This window comes from Perognathus longimembris, chromosome 3 (assembly GCF_023159225.1).
Source record: "Perognathus longimembris pacificus isolate PPM17 chromosome 3, ASM2315922v1, whole genome shotgun sequence".
NCBI classification, from domain to species: domain Eukaryota; kingdom Metazoa; phylum Chordata; class Mammalia; order Rodentia; family Heteromyidae; genus Perognathus; species Perognathus longimembris.
In genome coordinates, this window is record NC_063163.1 from 97589183 (window position 1) to 97616520 (window position 27338).

At 45.4% G+C, this 27338-nt stretch overlaps 3 protein-coding genes across 3 annotated transcripts in view; 2 read left to right on the plus strand and 1 right to left on the minus strand.

The window, feature by feature from the left end:
* The first annotated feature begins 3273 nt into the window (after positions 1–3273).
* On the plus strand, positions 3274–4837 carry Vpreb3 (V-set pre-B cell surrogate light chain 3). Its single transcript, XM_048343596.1, has 2 exons — positions 3274–3374; positions 4418–4837. Exons 1-2 carry the CDS (start codon positions 3323–3325, stop codon positions 4738–4740), a joined length of 375 nt encoding a protein of 124 aa, XP_048199553.1. The 5' UTR covers positions 3274–3322; the 3' UTR covers positions 4741–4837.
* Positions 4838–11059: 6222 nt separating this feature from the next.
* Positions 11060–14730, plus strand: Znf70 (zinc finger protein 70). The gene has a single exon (XM_048343575.1). It carries the CDS (start codon positions 11206–11208, stop codon positions 12526–12528), a length of 1323 nt encoding a protein of 440 aa, XP_048199532.1. The 5' UTR covers positions 11060–11205; the 3' UTR covers positions 12529–14730.
* Positions 14731–17385: 2655 nt separating this feature from the next.
* Positions 17386–27338, minus strand: part of LOC125349433 (G-rich sequence factor 1-like) — a 111075-nt gene continuing 101122 nt past the window's right edge. Inside the window, 2 exon segments of the mRNA XM_048343579.1 lie at positions 17386–18826; positions 18828–19083. Coding sequence (XP_048199536.1) covers positions 18233–18826; positions 18828–19083 — 850 coding nt within the window. The 3' untranslated portion in view covers positions 17386–18232.

Consider the following 27338-nt stretch of genomic DNA (forward strand, 5'->3'; position numbering starts at 1 on the left):
CCTCAAACTCACGATTCTCTAGCTTCAGACTTCTGAATGCTGGAATTAGTAGTGTCATGTCTAACAGAAATATACTAGTGTTAAAAAAATCATCTTTAGGACTCGAGGTTCTTAAGTGGCAGAGTAGGTACCTGCCTAGCATGTTCAAACCCCAATAGTGCCAGAGGTTGTAGTGATGAAACAGCACGGAGGAAACAGGCCTTTATTTTGCAGATCACAGCTCAGGAAGCACTAAGGATGGAGAGTTCAATGCCAGAGTCCAGAGCCAGACACACAAAGAAAAGGTCATTCCAGGCCTTTTACAGCTCTGTTAGTGACTACTAAGTCAGGGGCTCATCTTCAGTGCTACCATAGAGAAAGGAACCTTTAATTCTGAGTGTCATGGAAATCCTTCATGAGGTGTCAGGAATGGAGTGAGATACCCAAGAGGGCTTTGTAACCTCCACCAAGATTGCTCAGCTCAGAAGGCTTCAGTTAAAGAGAGCTGTTAATATATCAGTCTTAAAGGGACATGCTAGAGCTAAGCTAGAGCACTTAGTAAATGCAGTCAGTGTGTTCAGCACTGAGCCAACAGAGCTACTATCTCTACTACCTTCTAGCTTCCAACGTGTTCCCAGATGGGAAAATAGAGGCACATGGAGAAGAAATAACTTGTTTGAAACCATGCAGCAAGTAACATGTCTGAAACCTTGGGTTTAAATCCCAAGGTTGTAAAGCACCACAGCTGTCCTCTTTGTGGCAAGTGAAAGAGGTGAACAACGTTAAGGATGCCGAGGATATGAAGCCTCTAGAACTTTTACCCAGCTGGTGAAAGTGAAGCTAGTGAGAGTGAACCCTGAAAGTGCTAAAGTGAAAAGTACACATTTCCCACTGTTATGACCAGGGTTCAGGGGCCCCCAAAGACCACCAAGGAGCCGATTCTGATGCAAGTACACGAGAGTCTTTATTGCAAGCTCGAGCCTGGACTCACAACCTTCACCGACACAGTGGATCTGGATTGAGAGCCCCGCCCTTCTATCTAGCCGGGTTTTTTATAGGGTTGTCAGGGGCATTTTATGCATCTTAGTATCATGCAGCAAATTATAACATGCCGCAGGAAAATAATAAAACAATTCTAAAAGCTGTTGGTGCGACCAGTAGGGGGTACAGGTCTGGAATAGGTGGTTGGTCAGCTCATGGGGGTGGTGACCTAAGCTTGATGGTCTGGGCCCCATGACATACGTGCCATCCTTCACGGCTGTCTAGCTGTTATCTTGCCTGAAGGAGTAGCTAGACCTTGAGGCCTTATCCGCCACCTGCGGCTGAAGCTGGGGAGGTTACCACACAAAAGGAGGTTTGAGACATGTTTCCCAGAGTCTAAATCCTTGGCATTTTCTTAGAATAGCTAACAAGGAATAACATTGTTAATAGTTGGCTATGGCTGAGAAGGACTGATTTTAACTCCTTAGGTGTGGGGAAGTAAACAGCAGTTTTATTCAAGCTCAATTATTTAGGCAGGGCCATAAGTGCATTTTGAATAATGACTCCACTGACTTCTGGCTACCTAAATTATTTAGATTGTATTAATATTTTGTCTAGGCCTTACACTACCAGTCTTGGATGTCTCTCCAGAAAGAGAGACAGAGAAAGAAGAAAGGAGAGGGAGGGAGGAAGGGAGGAAGGGAGGGAGGGAGGGAGGGAGGTAGGGAGGAAGAGAGAATAGGTATCTCTTTTGATTGGCAGAAATGGCTGTAGCACTTTTATTGGGTGTGGCCAATGACCAGAAATCCTCTAGTGTCTAATAGCAGGACAATGGCTAAACCAATTGTGATGTGTTCACATAAGAAGTTACATACAGTTATGAGAATGAATACCATGCAGACACACTCACATGAATGACTCATATTGTTGGATAAAACATGGAGGTAGGCATGTTCACATGCACACACACATACACACACACAGACAAAACATATACTGCCATTGCATTTAGAGTAGAGTTTCTAAAGCAGGCAAAATTAACTTGATAGGTGGTGTCAGTGGTTCACACTTATAATCCTAGCTACTCAAGAAGTTGAGATCTGGAGGACCACAGTTCAAAGCCAGCGTAGGCAAGAAAAATGTACAAGGCTCAATTTCCAAAATAACCAGCAAGAAGCTGGTCTTGAAGCCTGGATCAAGTGGGGGAAGTGACAAAGTTCCAATGATAACTTCTCTTAGAGGTTGTTAGTTTTCTGTTACCACCTAACAAATACCTAAGGCACTTAACTTTTTTTTTTTTCTTCAGCCATGGGACCTGGGCCTTGTCCCTGAGCTTTTTCCACTCAAGGCTAGCTAGCACTTTACCACTTGGAGCCACAGCTCCGCTTCTGGTTTTCTGGTAGTTAATTGGAGACAAGGGTCTCCCAAACTTTCCTTCCTGGGCTGGCTTTGAACTGCAATCCTCAGATCTGAGCCTCCTGAGTAGCTAGGATTACAGGTGTGAGACATCAGCACTAGGCAAGGCACTCAATTCATAAAGAGAAAAGAGTGTTTCATTTCACTGTGTGGGAGGTTTCATTTCTTGATTGGCTGTTCCTGTTGCTACTGGGTATGTGTGAAGTTGAGCAAAGCCACTTTGTAATGGGCCGAGAAACAAAAGAGAAAAGGAGCTGGGTTCCCACTGTCTCCTTCAGGGGAATACTCCCATTGGCCTGAACACCTTCCAGTAAACCCCACCTCCCCATAATGCCAAGCTGAGGACCAATCCTTTAACTTGAGGTCTGGAGGAGTGAAGGGTGTGGTGTTGATGACTGCACAGCCAGCCGTATGAGGGATGACCTCTTCAGAAATTAAAATGTTCTAAAATTTGGTTGAATAGAGGCTGTAGGAGTGATATTTTGGGGTGTCATACACATAATATAGTATATGAATGATATATATTATGAAATATAATTAATGTTTGTGTACTTTCTTGTATGCCAGTTATACCTCAAAATAAAAGCAGATTTTAAGGCTGGAGATGTCAGCATTTGCCTAGCCTATTTGGGGCTGTGAATTGATGCCCAGTGTAAAAAGCAGAAGCAGAAGAAAAGGAGGAGGGAGAGGAGGAAGAGGAAGATTCCAACCTCCTGCTAAAACTGCACATGTAGACTTTCAGGCTTCTGATTTCCCGAGGACCATGTGTCAGGACCCTGACATTTGGGGAGACAGGGCCTGGCCTGGCTCCAGTCACACACTTCCCTACTCAGTCACTGGGCTGATTTGCATGCTCTATTGTGCCCCAGCAGCCTCTCCAGCCCAGTGTCCTTCAGATCCTGGAGCACAGCTCAATAAACTCCCTGCCTGTTTCTCTGCTCTGGCCATGGCCCACCCCCAGAACTTGTGCCTCCTTTTGATGGGAGCCTTCCTGACAGGTGAGCCCTCTCTTGGCCTTGGGGGTAGGTTGTGGTGGTTGGCTCTGGCAAGGAAGAATTTCAATAGGGACAGTGGGGAGTGTTTAACAGAGGCACTGAGATAGAGAGGAGATTTAACTTTAGGCAGCTTTGCCCCTGATCTGGGACGTCATTTTCCTGTGTGAACCTTGGTTTCTCCACTGGTAGATGATCAGATCACTATTTTCCCTTTGGGATTCCCTCTGGGCCCCCTGAGGAGACTAGACCGATCATCTTTCACAGGGGAAGCTGGCATGGGCAGCTCCTTGCCCCCAAAGGGCCTTCAAGGCAACCTAATCTTCAGCAAATCCCCAGCAGCCAGTGGCCTGAGGCTGGGTGGTTAGCCAGTAGCCAGGGTTTGAAATAGCTTTCAGAATGAGTGGAGTGGGTAGCCAAGGAACCCAAAGGATTCCAGTCTTGAGTCTTAATTTCCTAACTGAATGTGGATTTATTTTTATTTTTTATTTTTGGTGCTAGTACTGGGGCTTGAACTTGGGACCTGGGTGCTGTTTCTGAGCTTTTTTGTTGAAGGCTAGCATGCTACCACTTGAGCCATAGGTCCACTTCAGCTTTTTTGTGGTTAATTGGAGATAAGAATCTCAGAAACGTTCCTGTCTGGGCTGGCTTTGAACCCAAATCCTCAGAGCTCAGCTCCCTAGTAGCTAGAATTATGAGCAACTTGCCCCCAGCTTCGAATGTGGATTTCTAAAAACATGGAACTAACAGTGACTTAGGGGGTTACTAAGTCCAAAGCCCTCATTCATAGAGGGAAATGAAGGCATTAGAGAGGGCACTCCAAGTTACCAGATCTCCCATGCCCAATACAGGGCCAATCCATGGCAGTGGTCTTTGGAAGTGGTAGTCTCCTTGTGGTTGGAGCAGAGAGGTAGGCAGGAAGTCTGCTGGGCTGTGCTCCAGGCATTTAGGGGTACAGGGATGGGGAGGCTGCTATATCACAAGCATTCCTAGGCAAGGGCAGGAGAAAAGGGGACCAGGCCAGGCCTAAGTGGATCTATTTCTCTCAGTCTCACAGCCAGTCCTAGCCCAGCCGGATGCACTAATGGTCTTCCCAGGCCAAGTGGCCCAACTCTCCTGCAGACTCAGCCCCCACCATACCACCATTTTGGACTATGGTGTGTCCTGGTACCAGCAGCGGCCAGGCAGTGCCCCCCGCCTTCTTCTCTACTACCATTCGGAGGAGGACCACCATCGGCCTGCTGACATTGCCAATCGATTCTGGGCTGCCAAGGATATAGTCCACAATGCCTGTGTCTTGACCATCAGCCCTGTGCAGCCTGAGGATGATGCAGATTACTTCTGCTGTGTTCATTACGGTCTTGATCTCTAGGGATGGGATATGGGATGAATCTCTTCTCTGCCCTTGACTTTGGGCCCCTCTCTTTTCTCAGTCTTGCTTTCTTCCTTTGTAAAATCGGTTAATCACATTCAACATGTCAGCAGCAGTCATTATGGGGGCCATGTAATCCTGGCTGAGAAGTCATTGGTTGGTCTGTGAGTGGGAGGGGGGTGAATTGTGGGGTTTGTTGTTCAACAGGAAGCACCTGAGACCCCCAAGGGAAATAGTCCTGCCTTGCCCCTATCCCCCAAGGGCTCAGCCTGGTGGCTTGTCTTTCCACTGACCTGAAGCACTGGTAGGAAAAGAAAGCAGCTCTAGCCACCTTCAGCTCACAGATCTGATTGTGGTTTAATGCCCATGGGTCTGGGTGGCTGGTCCCTAAGGAGCCCAGGTTGCTGGCTTGGTGAGGGGCAGCCCTTGCTTCTCCTCTGGAATCTTTGTACAAGATCCTTAATGGGGAAGAGAGGCAGTTGTGTGTGGGTGGTGGTGAAGGGGGAAAATGAAGAGCCAGACTTTGAAGTCAGGCCCCACTTTACCACGCGAACCCCACTTTACCTCGTAAACCTGAGATAAACAGGCCCTGTGAGCAAACCCAGGACAAGCTTATTAGGGCCCAGCCGGTCAAGAACTCTAATGACTGGGAATGCTTAACTCTAACCACCCCTAGAATGCCTCGAGCCCTGAGTCAATCAGATTTGTATCCATAATCTTGCTTACTTGAACACCTGATTGCTGTAACTTTGTGTTTTGCCTTTATAAACTCTGTGTAATCGCAGCTCGAGGCTGCCTCCTAACCTCTGCTGTGTCGGTGGGTAGGACAAGGCCCGGGCCGCGGCCCCGCTTGAATAAAGTCTTGCCTTGCTATTGCATTTCGGAATGTCTGCGTCTCGGTGGTCTTCTTGGTGGTGGTCTCGCGACTTGGCACAACAATGGGAGCTTGGAGGGATCACTAGGTACCTGAGGGTCAGGGCTGAAGGTGTTGAAGGTAGGTTAGGCAGATGGCTGGCAGCATCCCTGGACAGTTGTGTTCTTACTGGCCTCCCGGGAAAGGCTTTCCTGCAGGCTGTGTAGCCAGATCAGAACTACCATGGGCCAAGTAGGAGAGCTTTGGCTTGAAAAGGCACATCTTGCATCAAAAGCAGAGCTGAGTGCCTGGGTTAGGGGTTTATGTAGGTTCAAAAACACATCCCTGGGAGGGTGGGTGGAAGATATAGATCAGTGGTAGAGTATTCCATGTGCATGAGGCCCTAGGTTCCATCCCCGGAATCAGCAAAATAATGCAAACCAAAAAGTGCAACACATCCATCCTATCCTTCTTCCTGGTGCCCCTAAGAGGGGTCTCATTTCTGGAGTAGAGTTGGGGGCTCCAAGGTACAAAAAGGGTGCCGCCTACATTACCAGCCATCTCTTGGGCCTTCACCCTTTCACCTCCCACTCCAGGACCAGGGATACCTTTCAAAGCAGAGTGCAAACAGGACCCCCGCCTGTGTGGGTACACAGCTCTGCGAATTTCCAACTCCAGCTTCCAGGTACTCCGGTGCCCAGTAGCGCCCGGTGCCAGACTCTCTAGACTGGTCTTTCTCAGCCTGAGTTTCCTCCTCTGTGCTCCAGCCAACGCTAGCCCAGGTGTGTTGTCTCCATTGCTAGCAAACGCTTTAGGGACGCTGATCAGAGAGACTTCTGATCGTGTCCCTGGGCCACCGACCAAGGTAAGGCCAGGGAAAGGCAAGACCACCGAGACACCTGGACCTCCGCCAGGCCTAGAGCGGTCCCGGAAGCCCGCGGGTGGTTGGGGGGCGGGGCTCCAAGCTCCCGGCCAGCCGAGGGCTTCGCGTCAGCAACTGTTGAGAAGCGAAGCCGCGCCGTCCGCGGGTAAGAGCAATGCAGGTGCGGCCCCACCCCGCCTGCCTGCCTGTGGCCCCGCCCCAGGTGAGTGACCCGCGTCCACCTGGGATACTCGAATCGACCAGTCACTTGTCCTTCCAGTGACTCTGAGTGCAAATGTGCCTAATCTGTGCGAGCCTGTGAGGGGCGCCGCGCCCCCTCACCTGCCGGGAGCGCGGGCTGGGCCACCCGCTGGTCCCTAGCTGGGAAACTATTTTTCCAGTGCCCAGGCGCTGGGGGCTGCCTGGAGGATGGGGCGACCAATGCAGGAGATGTTGGGGAAGGCACAGGTGTGGGAAGCAAAAGGTCTCAGACCTTTAAATATTTACAGTTAACACATTGTTGGGGACAGATAAGCGACCGATAGCTTTTTATTTGGAGTGGCGAATTCTGGGTGTAGGGGCTACATAGTGGGAATAGAAAATTGTCAAGAAGGGGACCTTGGAAAACCGGACTCAACAGGTTAAGTGAAGGAAGTATTGCAACCCACAAACATCAAGAAGGAGCAATCAGGGCTGGGAATATGGCCTAGTGGCAAGAGTGCTTGCCTCCTAACACATGAAGCTCTCGGTTCGATTCCCCAGCACCACATATATGGAAAACGGCCAGAAGGGGCGCTGTGGCTCAGATGGCAGAGTGCTAGCCTTGAGCGGGAAGAAGCCAGGGACGGTGCTCAGGCCCTGAGTCCAAGGCCCAGGACTGGCCAAAAAAAAAAAAAGAAGGAGCAATCAGAGGGTTTGAAAATCTGGAAAGAAGCCCAGGAAATTGTCGGTGCGCTATTCAAGAGGCTGAGATCTGAGTATCTCCGTTCCAAGCCAGACCTGACAGGAAAGTCTCTGAGACTCACCTCCACTAAACTACCAAGAGCAGAAAGTAAAGCTGTGGCTCAAGTGGTCAAGTGCTAGCGCTGAGCAAAAGATGCTTGTCAAGGATAGTCCCCAGTTCAAGTGTGTATGCACACGTGCATACACACACACACACACATTAATCCAGGGGAATAAAAAGTGGGGCTGGAGGATTGAGGCCAACTCAAAGCTTTCAGGTATCTAGGTAGGCAACCTGAGGGGCAGTGAAAGAGTGGATCCACTTTGCAAATCTTAATTTTCAAGAGGAAACAAGAGCCAGGTGCTAATGGCTCTGGCAATCCTCAGGAAGCTGAAGCCAGCCCAGAAGTGGAATTGTGGTTCAAGCAGTAGAGCACCAGTCTTGAGCAAAAAGCTAAGGACACTACCCAGGACCTGAGATCAAGCCTAGTTCAACAGAGAGACAGAGACAGAGACAGCAGAGAGAGAGAGAGAGAGAAAGGGAGGGAGGAGGGGAGGGGGAGAGAGAAACAATATGAGAGACAGAGTGGGAGGGAGAGACAGTATGTGAGAGAACCAGAAACCTACTTGGTTTTAAGGAAACTGTGGGAAAGCTCAACTCTTTAAGAGCCAAGCAAAATTTGTCTGTGTGGCTGGATTTCTAAGCTGCCAATCTGCAACTTTTGACAAGTTGGCTTTGAGAAGGTGGCCTTGGTGAGCAATGCCAGACAGTGTTAGAAGGTAAGGCCTAGGAAGAGAGGGATTTGGCAATAAGGAGGCCATTGGATGATGAGTGATGAAGTCCCAGGTGACATTGGAAACCCAAAATCTGTCCTGGTGCTATCTATGCACAGTTGGTAACATTTACCACCTTAGGAGGAACTGGCAGGAAAGGCTGGGAACTAGAAACCCAAGACAAGGAGGTGAGAAATGTAATGCTGGGCAGACGGTTAAAGTGGTGCTCATAGTTATACTCACTATGGAGTGTGAAGTTCTAAGTCAGGGAGAGGAAGAGTGGAACTTGAAGAGGAGAAATGGGATGGGGAGGATATTGGGTTTGATGACCTCAGAAAAGCAACTTGAGTGAGAAGGACTGGAGACTGCGCTGCTGAAGGAGGGGAGGACAACAGCCATCAAAGAGAATTTTATCCCCCCCCCCCCCCACCCCGGTGCTGGGGATTGAGCCCAGGACCTCCTGCATGCTAGACAAACACTTTACCCTTATGCTGGCCTCAGCCTAATCAAAGAACTTTTGAGAGTATTTTGGTTGTGTTTTTCCATCCCTGGCTTTTCTACAGGCTGAGGCATTTAAAAAGTCACTTCCAAATTGCAGCAAGTTCCATTATGTCTATTCAGATTAATTTAGTATCATTATTTTTTAGTTTATTTATTTATGAGCCTTTTTTCTAAGCTTGAGTAATTAAATGCATTATACCTTCATATAGAATTGTGAGAATTAAATGAGATATGCTTGTGGAATTTCTAGTACTCCCCAGCACAAGTATTTGTTCAGTAAGTGCTATTATCACATCCTCTAGGGCTGGGAATATGGCCTAGTGGCAAGAGTGCTTGCCTCCTACACATGAAAGCTCTCAGTTCAATTCCCCAGCACCACATATATGGAAAACAGCCAGAAGTGGCGCTGTGGCTCAAGTGGCAGAGTGCTGGTCTTGAGCAAGAAGAGGCCAGGGACAGTGCTCAGGCCCTGAGTCCAAGGCCCAGGACTGGCAAAAAAAAAAAAAAAAAAAAAAAAAATTCACATCCTCTAACAACTTTATTTTTCTTGTGCCTGTCCTGGGGTTGGAACTCAGTCAGAGCCTCAGTACTGTCCCCGGACTTTTTGTTGTTGTTGTTCCTTAAAGCTAGTGCTGTACCACTTGAGCCACAGCTCTATTTCCAGCTTTTTGATGGTTAATTGAAGATAAGTTTCATGTACTTTCTTGCCTGGGCTGGCTTTGAGCCATGATCCTCAGATCTCAGTCTCCTGAATAGTTAGGATTACAGCTGTGAACAACTACTTCCCAGCCCCTAACAACTTCTTGTTTATTCAGCCACACATTTCTCACACATTTCTCTGAGAGGCCCTCTGAATTGGTGGAGAAAGGAATGAAGTATTTCAGCATCCTTATCTTTAGCCCTTCTAAAACACCCCCTCCACTGGCGCAGATCTGCTTTTTGTCTATTTTGCTTATTTACATTTTCTAGACAATTATTTGAAAAAAATAATTAAAAAGATGTGCTGGGTGCTGATGGCTCACCTCTATAATCCTAGCTACTCAGGAGACTGACATCCGAGGACTTAGTTCAAAACCAGCCCAGGCAGAAAGTCCCTGTGAGACTCCTACCTCTAGTTAAGTACTTGAAAACCAGAAGTGGAGCTGTGGCTCAAAGTAGTAAAGTGCTAGCCTTGACTGAAAGAGCTCAAGGACAGTGCCCAGGCCCTGAGTTAAGCCCTACAACAAGAACAACAACAAAAAACTCCAGATATATGACAGTTGTAGCATAAAAATAAGTGGCTTTTCTTCTCTTTCATCATTTATTCCTCAACTTAAGTGTGCTGGGATTGTGTTGTGCTGGTCCCTGGGAATTCCTATTAATACCTTGTACTTGTCCTTAGGGAGATGTCTCTAAGTGAGGTGTCTTGTAAACTTGTGACAGACTGTATCTAGCCCCTCCGCACTCAGGGGAAGGGGGGATGGGCAAGCATGCCTGAGATAGTCCAGAATCTGAGGGTACAGAGAAGGAGAAACATTTGGACTGAATGTGGAAAGACCAACAAGTGGCAATCTGAGAACAGGACAAGGACTTTTTAAAAGCAGTACATGGGCTAGGAATATCGCCTAGTGGTAGAATGCTTGCCTCATATACACGAAGCCCTGGGTTCAATTCCTCAGCACCACATATATAGAAAAAGCCGTAAGTGTATCTGTGGCTCAAGTGGCAGAGTGCTAGCCTTGAGCAAAAAGAAGCCAGGGACAATGCTCAGGCCTTGAGTTCAATCCCCGGGACTGGCAAGAAACAGAACAAGCAAAAAATTAAAATTAAAATTAAAGCAGTACAAATGAATTGTTAAGCTGGATGGTTAGTAGGTTGGAAAAGTGAGAGCTATAGACAGGGCTGGAATTGCCAGACAGGTATGAGGTAGTTTGATTACCAAGAGACCCTGAGAAGAAAAATGATGCAGGTCAGGCTTATGTTTTGGATACTTGCTTCTAGTGTACATATAGTGAGGACCAGAGAAGCAGTTGATTAGGAAGCAAGTATTGAACACATCTTGGGGAGTCATTCTGAGACCTGAGCTGCTTGCTTAATGACAGTGAGGACAAAGGGCAGAGATCCCTTCCTTGCATGAGGCCTCAGGAAGTGGTAAGGCCAGGCCAGGTAGGATAAAAATGAGAGGGTCTAGGATTTTGTCAGGCAGTGGTTAACCTAGGGTAGGAGGAGTATGTTCTCTGTCTTTCCTAACCAAAGCTACCCACAGCATCATTGTCATCCAGTGACAGAAGCTTTGTCCCCCTATTCCACAATGGCTTCACTTCCTGTTTTACTCCCCCTTTGTAAACCAGTCTAGACACCATGATGTGACCCTTGGTTGTGCCTGTCTTTCTTGTAATTGTTTTAGTAAGTGAAACTTGGCATCCTATCAGGGGTAAGATTGTATCTCACCATCATTTGGTCTTTTCTACCATAGACTTACCATGGAAAAGTATGGTCCAAAGAAGAGTGTTTTTAAAGACATCTGATCATTGACAGTGATACCAGATTCACAATGGAGGTTCCCCCAGCAAGCAAGTTTGATAACACCTTTATGTTTGAGGACAAGTTAGAGATTGAGCAAGAACTATTCCCAAGTGAGGACTTAGGGAACCCTTTTCTTCATGAAGGAGGCTTAGAACAAATGGCTGTCATCTATAAGGAGATCCCTCTTGGAGAGCAAGATGTGGAATGTGAGGATTATGAGGGGAATTTCCGCCTGTGCTCAAGCCCTATTCCACATCAGAGCATTACCCTTGGAGGCAAACCTCAAGATGAGGAGCTACTTGGCCAAACTTTCCTTCAGAAATCAGACCCCAGTGTGTGTCAGATAATCCACAGTGGAGAAGAGGAAGCAGGCAGGGTGAAGTCACAACTTAATGCACCTCACAGAAGCCTACATCCCACCAAGCCCTATGCTTGTCACGAGTGCGGAAAGGCCTTCAGCCAGAGCTCCCACCTTCTCCGACACCTGGTCATCCACACTGGGGAGAAGCCGTATGAGTGCTGTGAGTGTGGGAAGGCCTTCAGTCAGAGCTCCCACCTTCTCCGACATCAGATCATCCACACTGGGGAGAAGCCCTTCCAGTGCCAAGAGTGTGGGAAAGCCTTTCGCCAGAGCTCAGCCCTCACCCAACACCAGAAAATCCACACAGGGAAGAGGCCCTATGAGTGTAGAGAATGTGGGAAGGATTTCAGCCGGAGCTCTAGTCTCCGAAAACATGAGAGAATTCATACGGGAGAGAGACCTTATCAGTGTAAGGAATGTGGGAAAGCCTTTAACCAGAGTTCAGGCCTGAGCCAGCATCGGAAAATTCACACCCTTAAGAAACCCCACGAATGTGACCTCTGTGAGAAAGCCTTCTGTCACAGATCCCATCTCATCCGGCACCAGCGGATTCACACAGGGAAGAAACCTTACAAGTGTGAAGAATGTGGGAAGGCGTTCAGCCAGAGCTCCAACCTTATTGAACATCGGAAGACCCACACCGGTGAGAAACCCTACAAGTGTCATAAGTGCGAGAAGGCCTTTAGCCAGAGCTCCTCACTCATTGAGCACCAGCGGATCCACACTGGGGAGAAGCCCTATGAGTGTTGTCAGTGTGGCAAGGCCTTCTGCCACAGCTCCGCACTGATTCAGCACCAGAGGATCCATACTGGCAAGAAGCCGTACACCTGTGAGTGTGGCAAAGCCTTCCGGCACAGGTCGGCCCTCATTGAGCATTATAAAACCCATACCAGAGAGAAGCCCTATGTGTGTAATCTGTGTGGCAAGTCTTTCCGGGGAAGCTCACACCTGATTAGGCATCAGAAAATCCATGCTGGTAAAAAACTATAGAAGGGGAAACTGCATCATAGCTTGAAGCCTTTATATAGCTTTGCCTCTATGACTCTCCCTGCCTCCCTGAGAAAAAAAGGCCCACGAGGCCCTCCTGGACAGCCCCACCTGCAGGAAGGCATCTTGCTAAACTTGCCACACTTAGCAGGTTTCTTGCATGAAAGGAATGGTGGGACTACAGGGAGGCAAGCCACAGACACAGAGCTGGCTTCAGTTCTCTCATTCTCACATTTAACTCCCAAGCCTTCATTTCACCCTCTCTTTCACTCTTCTCCACAGCCCAAAAGAAGCACAGACATTGAGGAAAAGAGTTGAGTTAGACTCAGGAAAATGGCATTTGAAATCAGGCCTAAGCCCGGGACTTCCCAAGAAGGCAAAAACAGTGCTCACAGCTGGAGTTGGCTGAAGAAAATGGATTCAAATGTAGATGTAGTAGAGGGGAAAGGAGAATCTCTACCTGGGTCAGGCACCAAGGACAAACAAAATAGGTTAACAGAGCAGAGAATATCTGGAGGATTGCTTTGAGGATTGAGGGTAGAAGTATAGGATCCCAGAGCACAGTCTCACCCTCTTATTGGAAGGAGGGTGGATTCTGTCAGATGCTATGTCACAAGAGCAGATGGTGGCCACAAGATGTTTGTGGCACTGGTGCCAGCTAACAGCTCCTCCCTGAAACCCAGTGTTCCCAAGATCACAATGTGCCTTGAGCCCATTTCTAGTCTGATGATTCTACAGGTTCCCCGCTGCTCACCAATGTAGGGATGTGGGCAGCTGATGATTTGGTGGAAGGGTGTGATTCAATCAGAAGGTCTGGGTTCAAATCCCGCTGCTGCTTCCTCCTATTATGTGACCTTAAGTCCTGTAACTTCCCAAGGCTCTGTTTCCTTGTTTGAGGATAGAATGTGACCTTTTATCTCTAAGGGTTGGTGGCTCCCATTCAGAATATATTCATGCTCAAAAGTGCTTTGGCAGTAGCAATCATGGGTGATAGCTGAGAATGGAGACCCTGAGTGAGCTCTGCTCCACATTCTCTTACTGACCAAAGAAATGACCTACATGTGCTTCCTTCTGGACCTCATCTTGAGACTCCAGGATGTTTTGTCCAAGCTTCTGTGTTTTTTCTGTTTTCTGGCCAACAGGTTCACAGGAGAGCTTAAAAAGTACTACTGCTTGTGTTTCAACTGGGCCAATCAGCTGGCATCCCTGGGTGTGGGCCCCAACAACTGTATGTTCAAAAAAGCTCTCTGGGTGATTATAAGGTACACTTGTGGCTAGGCCTGTGCCTGGCATTCAGGCAGCATCTGCAGCTTCCAGTGTCAGCCTGCTCACTCTGACAGAACAGAGCTTGGAGCTGTTCTCAGTTTCCAGCTCCCAGAGTCTCAGGTATGGGCTTAGGCAATGAGCTGGACCCAATGATAAGCATTTACTCTAGGCCAAAGGAGCTCTGTCTCTCCCTCTCTCTGGGCTTTATGTATAGACAACTGTTCCACCATGGAGCTGCTTTAATGCAGTTCTATTCCCCACCCTTCTGAACCCCCAGATAGTGGAGAAAGAGGTAGCCTGGCTGTTTTGAAGTGTTAACAAAGTAAATGGTTGGAATGACATGAATTCGTCATGATGCTGGTCATTTAGCTGATCAGAAGCTCAGTGCGGCAGTTATGGCAGCTATACATAGTTTTGATGAATCAACATGGGAGAGCTGTTTTTGTTCCTTAGTAAGTGGGGCTTGGTTGGCCAGAAGGTTTGAACTTTGATGTGTGTGCTAGGTTGGAAATATCACAGTGGGAGTCCTGATCACTTCCGACAACCTCATGTCATCTAGAAACCGTTGGACTGTGAAGGCCCCAGAGCCTTCCTTATAGGTAGTCCTGGCCACTGTCTGCAGTTAGCTAATATCCCAAGTCTTTAGTCTTTTGTCAGGAGTAAGGAAAGAAGGAAAGAATGCTGGGATAAGAGTTGGAACAGGAGGTAGCATCAGGAAGGGGCCCCTGAAAGATCTACCTCCTCACACTCCCATTCCACCTTAACCAAGGCCTGTCCTTGTCCACTGAGCATTTGTTACCTATCTAAGGTCTATCTGTGGCTGCCTTTTCTACACATTCCAAACTGATTTGTTTTTGGGGGGTACCAGTCTGAGGGACTGAACTCAGTGCTCAGGTACTGTCCCTTAGCTTCTTCACTTAAGGCTGGCATTCTACCATTTGAGCCATACCTCTACTTCTGGCTTTTTGCTGGTTAGTTGGAGATATGAGGGTCTTGGATTTGTTTTCCTGTGTTGGTTTTGAATCTCAGATTCTCATATCTCAGCCTTCCGAGTAGCTTGGATTATAGGCATGAACCACCAGCACTTTTTTTTTTAAATGCTAGAGATTTAACTTAGGACCTCACTCATACTTCTCACACTTGCCAGGCAGGTGCTTTATCACTTGCTAACTTTTTCTAAGCTGGCCTCCAACTCTTAATTCTTCTGCCCCTGTCCTCCAAGTAGCTAGGACTGCACATATGTTATCACCATGCCTGATCAAATTACACTAAAAATATTTTAAATGGTAGTCTTGGGGTTTGAAGTCAGAGCTTGTACTTGCTAGGCAAATACGCTATCATTTGAGTCATGTCCTCAGCTCTTTTTTGCTTTTGTACTTTTTTGAATAGGGCCCTGCTTTCTCCAGGCCTAAACTGGACCTCAGCCCACCTAGTTATGCTTTTCACAGAGCTGGGAGAAAAAGTGTGTACCACCACACTTATCTTTTGTTGAGGTCTTATGAACTTTATGCCAGACCTGGCTGTGAACTGTGTGACTTTCTACATGTAAGCCTCCTGAGTAGCTAGTGTTAGAAGGCATGAGCCATTGTGCCTGGCTTCAAATTGATTTTGTTTTTGGTGCCAGTACTGGGGCTTGACCTCATGGCCTGGGCATTGACCCTGACCTTCTGTGCTCAGGCTAGTGCTCTATAATTGGAGCCACCATACCACTTGCAGCTTTTTGGTGTTTAATTGGAGATGGAGTCTCATGGACTTTCCTGCCCAGGCTGGCTTTGAACTGTTATAACCAGATCTCAGCCTCCTGAGTAGCTAGGGCCCAGCTCGAAATAGTTTTAAAGCACTACTTTGCACATATAATTGCTCTCCTTAAAGCCAACTTTTGGAAGCTTTTCTGCACATACAATCTTGATTGAGTCAATCTGGTTTACCTCATGATAAGCCACATGAAGTTCATGCTGCCCTCTGCTGGCTGCCTGCTCTATTCACACCTGGCTTCTCAGTTCACTTCATGCTGCTCTCATTATTTGGAATATGCACTTTTTGGCTTCTCTCTTCTTTCTCCTTTCTATAACAAGGAGATGAAGACAATGACCTGCAGTGTTAACAGGTTCTATTTTGTGCACGTGTGCGCACTAGTACTAGGGCTTGAATTCAGCCTCGCACTCTTGTCTAGCTTTTTCACTTAAGGCTGGCATTCTCTCACTTGAGCCACAGCTCTACTTCTGGTCTTTTGCTGGTGTTTTGGAGATCAGAGTCTCCTGGACTTTTTTGCCTAGGCTGGTTTTGAATCATGATCTTTATACTGCAACCTCCAAAGTAGCTCAGATTACAGATATGAGCCACCAGTGCCTGGCATAAGTCCCTAAACCTTTTAAGACTAGGTACTTTTCTTTTTTGGATGGTAAATTCTTTAACTGTTTTATTATGTAAAAATAACCATTTTATTTAGGTTCTCAAATGCTATAAAGTTATGAGATCATCCCAGATCATATTTTCAGCATTTCCCCTCCTCCCCCCCCCCCCCCCCCCCAGTACTCAGGGCCTTGCACATGTTTGGCTTGCATGCTCATGATTTGGCACTCTAGCACTTGAACCATGCTTCCAGTTTAGGTTTTTGCTGGTTATTTTGTAGATAGTGTCAAGAAAACTTTTCTGCCTAGGCTGACCTCAAACTATATTTCTACTGATCGCAGTCTCCTGACTAGTTAAGATTACAAGTGTGAACCCCTGATGCTCAGCTTAAGTATCTTTTGAGTTGTTTTATTTATTTTTTCATTTTCCTCCTTTGTCCTGTAGTGGTTTACATGGGCATTCTTCATTCCCTTTTCTTTTCTTTTGGTGCTGGTTCTGGGGCATGACAGCTGAGGTACTGTCCCTATTTGTTGTTGTTGTTGTTGTTGACAGCTAGTGTTCTAGTGCTTGGACCTCTAGTCCACTTCTGACTTTTTGGTAATTGGAGGGAAGAATTACTTTCCAGCCTGGGCTGACTTTGAACCTCAATTTTCAGATCTCAGCCTCCTGAGTAGATAGGATTACAGGTGTGAGCCAGTGGCACCTGTATACGTAGGCATTCACACATTTACTCTTTTTTTTTTTTCAGCCTGAAACAAGCCTTCCTTTATTTACTGCTTACAGTGCAGTGATTTCATATTTTAGCTGGTAATCAAAGATGGTTTTATATTGAGAGAAGACATCATCTCTCTTCCAGGTATCACTTCTCCAGAATCTCAGAAAATTCAATTTTAAGAACTAGAATTACATGTCCTGGTGGCAGCTGTCACCCTGAGGACAGGAACAAGGCAAGGAAAGTATACAGGACTTCCATTCTCCTACACAGGTGCACATGAAGTTAAGTTTATTAATAACTACATGTTGAAGCCAGCCATTATCTCCAATATTTAAATAACATGCTGTTTAATGTTAAAGCAGAAGGCACTGCCACGGTGTGACAGAAATACAGCTTTGTCCATAAAACCTTCACACAATTATACAGTAAATACTATTTTTTAAGCAAGGCACCCCTACTTGTTCTAAAATATGGGATGTGCTACCCATTGAAAAAAGAAATGAGGAAATTCAATTTTTTTTCTTTTCTAGAGCTGGTTTAAATTCAAGTGAAGCCATTTTGTCTTTACCAGGCTGGACTGCCTTGATATATCGCTTTACACAATTCCTAGACTAATAAACACCCTTACAGCTCCCCGCAAACCAAAAGGAGGTCACTCATACAGCTTCTGAGACTAGACTTCTCCCACAATTCACAGGCACCCATGTTAAATGCCTTCAGCATAAGGCTTAGAAAGACAAAACTATGAAAACAGAAGACTGCCAAGTTGTTATTAGCACTCACTAACCTGGTTTGCTTTTTTTTTTTCGTTTTTTGTTTGGTAACATTCCTACCCCTATTTATGCAATCAAATACGGCTAAAACTAAAACTGTTTTGCCAGACCATACTTGTTTAAAGATCTGAAATCTTCTCTTGTGTTGGTGTTTGGCTATAATAAATCATTATTTTACATGAGAAGTTTTATATCAGAGCTCTCAATTCACAGGCCAAAAACAAAACCTTGAACAATTACTTTTGAAATGGGAGGAAAAAGACTTTCCAGTATAGTGCTCATATATAATCTTTACAACTGGTAGCAAATCCTCTAAGGGAAAAAAACCTGTTTAATTATGTAAAATAAAGACCATATTTTCTTAACCAGATCCTGGACAGTTTCAACAGAAGTTTAAACTTGTAGTCTATTTCATAATTCCAAACTATCTTTTTAAACAATGCACCATGAATTTTTCTTATAAGCAATAAATCCAAAATCTCCAAATCCTTTCTCTAGTAGTTGCTGCCAATAAACTGGAACTTAATATCCCATGTCCAAGGATGACGTGCAAATGACATGCTTCTCGCTTTACCCTTATCATCTGAAGTCCATGGAAGTCTTATTTCCCTTTTGGATATGAATTTAGGAACAGCTCAATATATCTATGCTGGACATGGGAGCAGTCCTTGAGCATAGCCGCAACAGCGTCCTCGTGGGTATCAAAGTGCACATCTGCTTCTCCGGTGGCCTTCCCACTAGAGCTGTATTCCATGGTGATCCTCACAGGCTTCAGCAGAGCGAAAAAATTTATAATGTCCTGGGCATTGGCTTGGAAAGGCAATCCTCTCATGTGGACAAAATGCACTGAAGGCGTAGTTCCAAAATCCACAGCCTCTGGAAGCTTTTCTGACATCTCTTTAGGCAATTCCATCTCCTTCTCACTTTCAAAAGCTGTCATAGGTCGAATATCCTCATGTACTTCATGTTCTTCAAATACCATTTCTGGCTCAGTTATGTACTTAGTAGTAGGAGAAGATGCCATTTTCTTTCCCTTATGAGAGCCAACATGTGTTCGAATTTCATTCCTTCTGCTTGGAAAAATTTCTATGTATCGGTTTCCCACTTCTTCCCTGTGTTTCAGAAGAGCTCGGGTGGCCATTTCTGGTTCTTCAAACTGCACATAGGCTTCCCCCGTTTTTCTTCTCCCTCTATAAGTCCATCACGAAGGTAATGTCTACTATATTCAGTCCTGCAAAGAAGTCTACAATGTCTTTCTCATTGCAACTGTAAGGAAGTCCTCTCAAACGAACCACACCGTCATTTACTGCAGGTGATGATTTGACCTGCAGGTTCTTCATTAAGGCATCTACATCTTCATTATTTATCTCATAGACTTCCACATACCGCTGGCCCATGTACATCTGGTGCTTTTCTAAGGCTTTCTGCACATCCTGCTCTGACTCCATCCCAAGGCATCTCCCCTTCGTTTCCCATCTCTATTTAAGAGGAAATGTATTCCATTCTCACTGTTTCGGATTCTGCAGTCTGAGAAAAAGTTAAGTACATCTTCCACAGTGCACGACCAAGGCAATCCTTGCGCTCGAATGAGATAAACATCATCCACTTCCTCGGGTATCTTAGAGGAGCTCAATTCGTACTCAGGCAGTGGTGGAAGGTCTTCCAGGTAGGGAGTTTTGTACTCGCTGCCCAACCGACCGACCGACCGACCCGACGGGGAGAGGGAGAGGGGCGACCAACACCAGGAGGCAACCCCAGGCCTGGATGGAGCCCGCAGCCCCCTCCCTCCCGCCCCCCCCCCCCCCCCGTGTCCCCGCGCCCGGGGGCGGGGTGAGGGGGGGACGGCGGGGGTGCGGCGCAGCGCGAGAGGCTGAGGCCCGGGCAGGGACGCACGCCACATTTACTCTTTTGTCAAAGTTAATTCTTTCTACTCCAATTCTAAGATTAATTATTCACATATGGTTAACCATATTTTTAGTACTGCTAGTATATGTAGGGACTTTGGTCCTTGCTTTATTCTTTCACAGAGTTATAGCTTTGTTTGCTCTGTTAACATGTACTACTTTTTGTTGTAATACTGTATTGGCAATTTTCTTTTAGTCTACGTGTTATTAACATTTCTAAGACATGAATGCTTAGGTCATTGCTGCTTATATCTTATACTGTGGTGTCAATATTTCTAAGTGTCTAATATAACTTCCCTTTTCTCTTTGTGAGGCCCTGGAGCTTGAACTCAGGGACGGAGGGCTATCCTTGAGCTTTTGTACTCAAGGCTAGTATTCTTATCACTTGAGCCACAGATTCACTTCTAGACCAGGTACCAGGCTCACTTTTTTTTTTTGTCTTATTTATTTATTTATTTATTGTATAAGTCTTGGGACTTGAACTCAGGGCCTGGGCACTGTCAGTGAGCATTTGTGCCAGACTGGTACTGTACCACTTTGAGCCACAGCACTATTTCTGGCTTTTGGTAGTTAATTAAAGCTAAGAATCTCATGAATTTTCCTGCTCTGGTTAGCTTTGAACCTGATCCTTAGATATCAACTTCCTGAGTAGCTAGGGTTACAGGCATAAGCCACTGGTACTCAGCTTGTTTTAATATTATGCTTTTCATATAGAGTCTTAGTAGGTTTCCCAGGTTGGCTTCAGACTTCGGGGTTCAAGTGATCTTTCTGTCTCATCTGCTGAGTATAGCTAGGAGTAGCAGGCATATGCTGCTATCTCCAGTTTATTTTCACTTTTACTTTCTACTTCTCATCTATATATGTTGTTGCTATGTTAGTGGTACAGTTTTCTCAAATCTCCTTTTGAGAAATAGACAAAGTATAAATGATCAATAAATAGATATGACATCTGAGGCATATCTGTTTAATAGTGATATATTGGGGGAAATGTGCTTTTTCAGTAAATCCTTTAGTTCTTTTAATGCTTTTGGCTTAAGTCTTTCTTTTCCAAATATCCTAATAGAAGCCCCTTGCTTGGTAGTTATTTTGTATGTTTTACTGTGTATGCAAACTGTTGGACTTCATTTTGTTTTTTAAAAGTGTAATATTTCTTGTTGTATAAGAGATTCTGTTATTAACATTCATTTTGAGCAAGGAATAATTTATTTCGGTTGCAATATTTTAATATATGTTCACTTCTTGCTCACATGGAGTTATTAACTGCATGGAGAACATCATTTCTAGGTAGACCAGAGGCCTACATGGCACATCTGCTTCTCTGTCTCTATCTTCTTGTCACATTTGAGATTAGTGCCAGAGCCAACTCTTCAGGTAACAGTCTGTCCTTCCCGTATCTTTAGCTATAATATAACATGGAGGGATAATGTCATATTATTATAGCCTGGTGGGGCTCAGAAGTATAAGGAATACCGATATTTAGTTAAATTATGAAGTGCAGTTGATTATTACATTGTAGTTTTTCTTTTTTGTCACTTGTGGGGCTTGAACTAAGGGCCCAAGCACTGTCCCTGAGCTTCTTTGTGCTCAAGGCTAGCACTTTACCACTTGAGCCACAGCACCACTTCCATTTTTTTGAGTGATTAATTGGAGATAAGAGTCTCACTGGGACTTTTCTGCCCAGGCTGGCTTGAGCTGTGATCCTCAGATCTCAGCCTTCTCAGTAGGATTACAAGTGTGAGCCACTGGCACCAGGCTATTGTAGTCATTTTGAAAGAAATAGTTTTGGTGATGCTGGGGATCAAACCTAGAGTTTCATGCTGTACTACTGAGATGTAATCCCAACTCTGAAACACTTAATTTTCTGTTCTTAGTTCTTTCAACACTGCCACATGTAGCAAAGAACTACACACATCACAGGTCCATCTCCAAGTGACCCTGTATAGTTAATTGGCACTGATCTCATTCCTCCATCTTTAGCACCAGTCTGTGCTTTCCATGTCTTCCCATGCCACTCCTTCCATCATTTACAAAATGCTTCCAGCACCTACTTCAGAGAGAGGAAGAAATGCTGTCACAGCTATCTGCAAAGGCCCAGGAAGATGGTCACTTCTGATCCTTCTAGTTGCAGATTTGGAAACAATCAGAAGACTTGCTCAAGGTTTGCAGTGATTTAATGTCAGGCCTTCCCAGTGACCATGGAAAAGAGAAATTCTGGACAGGATGCTAGCCAGGTGCTACTAATACTTTTTGGAGGTCAAGGTAAAAACCAAGTGGTCTTGGTTTGCTAAGAATTGCTTACTTCCTTAGGAGCCAGTGCATATTCACTAATTTCACACAATGTAGACACAATTACCAAAATGCAAATGTAGCAATTTTTGCTAGTGAAACTCTTTTCTTATGGGAAATGAACAGTCCTTTGATATCTGATAAATAAGGGAAGCAAGTTAAGAACGCCTGGTGAGCATGGAATTGGGGCACAAAATGACCTTGCTCCACGATGCCACTTATGGGATATTCCTCCCATACTACAGAGTACAAACATATGCCCTCTCAGACTATTGTTGGGAGTGGGGCATTTGCTTTAAATCTTTTAATATTCCCTCTTACTTTCTCTACTTTTGTAGATATGTTTTATTGTGATTACACAGTCTTCCATTGTGCCTCCCTGCTAGTGCTTCAAAGTGAAGGGAGTGAAGTGGGAAGGATATGGAGGATGCCTAGAGTGCCCTCTGATGGCTCTCTGTGAGCACTGAGATGTCTCCAAACCCTAAAAGGGTCCTGCTGGTCTTCATCTTCCTTTTCCTTTTCTCTTTTTTACTTGTTAGCTTCCCCTTGCCACTGACCCTCTCCAGGTTAGCTCTTCCTCTCCTTACAGATATCCAGAAGCACCTGCTTCTTTCCTCTGCACCTCACATAACTCTTCCAAAAATCAGAGGATGTCAGAAGCAGCAAAGCAGTAATTCTCACATTATCTCATGTCTTTCAGAAGAGACAGGCACTTTGTATGGTCCTGGACTGATCTCCTAGCACCACAGATATCCTCAAAAGTGAAGAGGTGAGCCAGAAGACAGTTGCTTGCATCTATAATTCTAGCTACTCAGAAGGCTGATATCTAAGGATTGCAGCACGAAGCCAGCTGGGGAAGATAAATCCACCACACAAGCCAGAACTGGAGTCATGGCTCAAGTGTTAGATGCTAACACTTGAGTAAACCCTCCCGCCCCAAGCAACAGCATGGTTGAGTTCAAAACCCAGAACTTGTACAACAAACAAAGAAAAAACAAAGTGCTATTCTGGGCTCATAGTAAGGAATGTTCAAGTGCCTACATCTAGGCTAGTAGGATTGAGTCCTATAAAATCCCTTCCTAATTCTCTAATCCTTTTGTTCCTATCAGCAAACCACCCTGGAAATGTTTAGTGTGGACTTCCCTCTTTGTCCATTTTCCTTTCTACTACCTTGGGCCTGGAGGGAGGGATTGCAGGTCTTTCTGTGTACTGTATACCCTTTGAGCTGTGGTGGAGGCCCTAAGCATCCATCTGAACAAGTGACTCTCCTGCCTCTGCATTCTGAGGGTGTGTTGTTTAATGCCCCCACCCTACCTCCATCTCTCAGTAGTCTTTTGTGGCCTGCTTGCTCAGCCCTCTTATTTCTTGTTCCTTTCTCAAATCTGGTATCTTAAGCAGAAGTCAGACACTCTGTCTTTTGTCTTCTCATCCACTGATACCCCCTAAGTTTGGCTCTTTGCTCCTCTTACTACCTCCTCTCATCTGATTGCTTTCATCCTAGTTGGATCTATTATCATCATTTTGTAGTCTAATGCCAAGACTCTCCCCGACCTGATTTCTTCTTCCCATTATTCCTTTCTCCCCTTGGTAGCCAGAGTGCTGCCACTACATAGCATGACTTGATGGGTTCATTTCCTTCCTCAAACACCCCATTGAGTCTCTGGGAAAAGTAAGTGTCCAGGTCATAACAACTGTTATAAGTTATTCTTTATAACTGCCCCTCCCCCATGTTCTCCATGCTCCATCCACCTAGTGCTCCGGTGTTACCGAGCAAGCCTTTGTGTGATAGGAAGCATGCCTCTTGGGAAATATCTCTTAACTACTAAAGGAGCATGATGTATGGTATCCTATCCTTAGGTTACTCTGAAGAAATAGACAGTGATTGTCTTCTGTGTCTTCCTGTTGTACTTTCACATTGTCACATCAACACAACACTTACCATGTTTATATCTTTCCTAAAACAATTCTTTCACAAATACTCCAGCTATGACTTTTCTCTGAACTTTTTTTTTTTCTATAAGCTGGCTAGAACACCTCAGGACTCAGGCAGACCCTCATGATAGTTGATGTTGATCTTGCCCTTGGTTTCTTTCATAGGTTCAGGGATTGGGGTTTGGCAGAAGGAATATCCAGGTAAGTCTGGTTCCTTGAAGAGTCAAATGGGAAGGACTCAATCAGGTAGCAGGGAAACATAATTTCACATTTTCAGACAGAAGGCTTCCACAAGCCCATTTCCTCATAGTACATGGAGAAGTAGGAGTAAAAAAGGGAAAGGAAGAAACCTAATTGATCTATCATGACAAATGAAGAGAACAGGGCTATATATATATATTACACTCTTTGTCTAAGATCTACATATAGTCCCTGAGGGTATGTATATGATATGGGACAGGAGACCACGGGTGGGAGGGGCGGTGCGACAGGGTGAGATTGGTGAGCCTGGTTGGTACTGAGTTAGGGAAACTCCTGTCTGGGCTCACATGTCTTCTCCCCTTTGCCTCAGCCATTCTGCGAGCCTGAAGTCCAGACTGGCTCCAGAGAGACCAGTTCCAGCTACAGGGCAACAGGAAGCTGAGTTTGGGGACTCCCACGGATGCATGCGTGCTATCATATTTTTACACATCTCTCTGTAATGAATGGAATAAGCAAATTACAAATGAGAAGGAACTAGAGAAGGTTTTTTTTTTTTTTTTTTTTTGGCCAGTCCTGGGCCTTGGACTCAGGGCCTGAGCACTGTCCCTGGCTTCTTCCCGCTCAAGGATAGCACTTTGCCACTTGAGCCACAGTGCCGCTTCTGGCTGTTTTCTGTATATGTGGTGCTGGGGAATCGAACCTAGGGCCTCGTGTATCCGAGGCAGGCACTCTTGCCACTAGGCTATATCCCTAGCCCTAGAGAAGGTTTTAACAAGATAGTTAACCCTTTGGTTTTCCTTGGGCAAAGTATGCCTGAGTATAAAATGCATTTCTTTCCCTTTTCTTTGTACTGGTAATGGCGCTTATACTTAGGACCTTAAATTCTTGCTTAGCTTTTTTCACTCACTATCTCACTTTCTATCACTTTAGCCACACCTTCACGTCTGCATTTTTAATGGTTAACTGGAGATAAGTGTGTTTTGAATTTTTCTGCCTCCGCTGGCTTTGAATTGCAATCCTCAGATCTCAGCCTCATGAATAGCTATAAATACAGGCATAAACCACCCCTATATCCTTTTCAAGCCCAGTAGAACAAAAAATGCAGATGTGCTGGGCTATAAAGAATGTATAGTTAAAAATGGGCTGAAGCACACATTATGCTCTGGCAATGAAACTAGATATCAATCATAACAGCAAGGCATAAAGCTCATGTTTAGCCTGGGAGGCTAAGGCAGGAGGATGACAAGTTCCAGGCTAGCCTGAATTACATAGGAATGTTGTAAGATGATCCAGTTAGTGAGATACAGAGATGCCATATTTTGAAAGGTTGAATTTGAAGGCTATTGGAACACTGGTGGTCTGCAGAGGGACTACTCTTGCAAAGTTCTGCAGCCCAGAACAAATCCTGAACGAGGCTTTTAAAGACAAAAACCACATGGTTGGGTGGAGCTTCCAAGTTCACAGGAGCAGACCTTATTAGGACATACTCAGGTATAAGCTCAGGGGTCAGCTAACCTCTTCCCATATTAGTGGGTACGCCCTAAGCTTTCCATGTAGTGAGATTCTTAGAGGCTACGCAGAAGCAAGTAAATCAGACCATTTAAAAGAAACAGAAGGCCAGCTTTCTCTGAAGCAAAGCTTTCCTAAGGATATGACATTTGCATTTCTCTTAAGCAGAGCTACCTTATCTTGAGCTATAGGCCTCTGCAATTCAATGAATGGTCTCTCTCACTCCTAGGCTTTTCTGGGTAGAGAGCCTGGCACCAGGAAATCTGAGAACAAGGTGACATTACTTAGACTCAGTCTCCTTACTTCAGGTAGACCATGTCAACAAACAACAAAATAAAAGAAAATAACAACAATCATAAAGATACAGCTAGAAAATTATTTTGGGGTTCCACTTCACTTCTAAGCCAAGACTCATGGGCCTGGGAACCTGTCAGCAAAAGTTTCTTCCTGGGTGGGTGCTGCTGGTTTTAGAGGTTTGAATTCACCAGGGATATGGACAAAAGGCTGCCAGCTGGCCACTTGGGAGTATTTTCATTTTTGTGATAACAGTTGCTACAAACTACACATACCTAAAAGACTGGAATGGCCCAGACCTTCAGTAATGCACGCTGGATTATCCCACTAGATAGGCAATACTCAGTAGCTGAGGTGCCTGCTACAGGCCAAGAGAATATGGCCTAGGCAGTGAAGCAATGAACGCCAGCTGCAGCCATGTGGGCAGTCTATTTAAAATTAAAATAATAGTTGCTTACCTTGCTATGATACAAGAAAGTATTTTGAGTAAGCAAAAAAATCTTTTTTAAAGCCAGTTGTTTTAAGAAAATGGTGATTAAGAGCAGATGAATACCCTTACAATAGCCTTGTTATTATAGAAAAAGAGACTGGGGTGCTTGTTTTTCATTAGGGCATTAAATCATGAATTTGCAAAGCCGTTTAAATTTTAAATTATAGCCAGCCTTGCCACACACAAAATTTTTATAAGCTCTATATTTTACATTTTGTTTTAAGACCTAACTAGTTTATATTGTAACTCTGGTTTTTATCCAGTGTTTGTGTGTGTGTGTGTGTGTGTGTGTGTGTGTGTGTGCATATGTGGCTGTCCTGGGGCCGGGGCTTGCACTTGGCCTGGGCACTGTCCCTGAGCTTTTTTTGCTCAAGGTTAGTGTTAGGTTTTTAAAGTAGGTAGCCGGTAAAGGAGAATGCCACGCCGTATTCAGGCAGGAGAGAAAGTTTATTACCGAACTGCTGGCCTGTGGCCAAGATGATCCATGGCCGGAGAGAAGGGAGAGAGAGAGATCGACCCCCGCCCTGCTTTATTTAGGGCAGGGGCAAGGGGTATGTCCAGGTGGATTAGGAGGTGACCTCAGGGAAAGGGGAGGTAACTGCCTCCAGGTCTGCTGGTTACCCAGGTAACTGGGTGGAGACTTAATGAGGTGGGGGCATCTGCATGTAGCCCTCAAGGAGAGGACCTAACAGTTAGCATTCTACCACTTGAGGCACAGCTACACTTCCAGATTTTTTGGCAGTTAATTGAACGTAAGAGTCTCGGGACTTCTGTCCAGGCTGGCTTTGAACTGAGATCCTCTGATCTTAGTTTCCTTCAATAGCTAGGACTATAGGTATGAATGTGAATTACCCACTGGTGCTCAGAATTTTAGAAAAAAAAAACACCTTTGGAACAGTGCGTACTCTACAAAGTGTTTTCATCCAAATGCATTTATTTTTTATTACCCTTAAGAATTTGTACAGGGCTGGGAATATGGCCTAGTGGTAAGAGTGCTTGCCTCGCATACATGAAGCCCTGGGTTTGATTCCCCAGCACCACATATATAGAAAACAGCCAGAAGTGGTGCTGTGGCTCAAGTGATAGAGTGC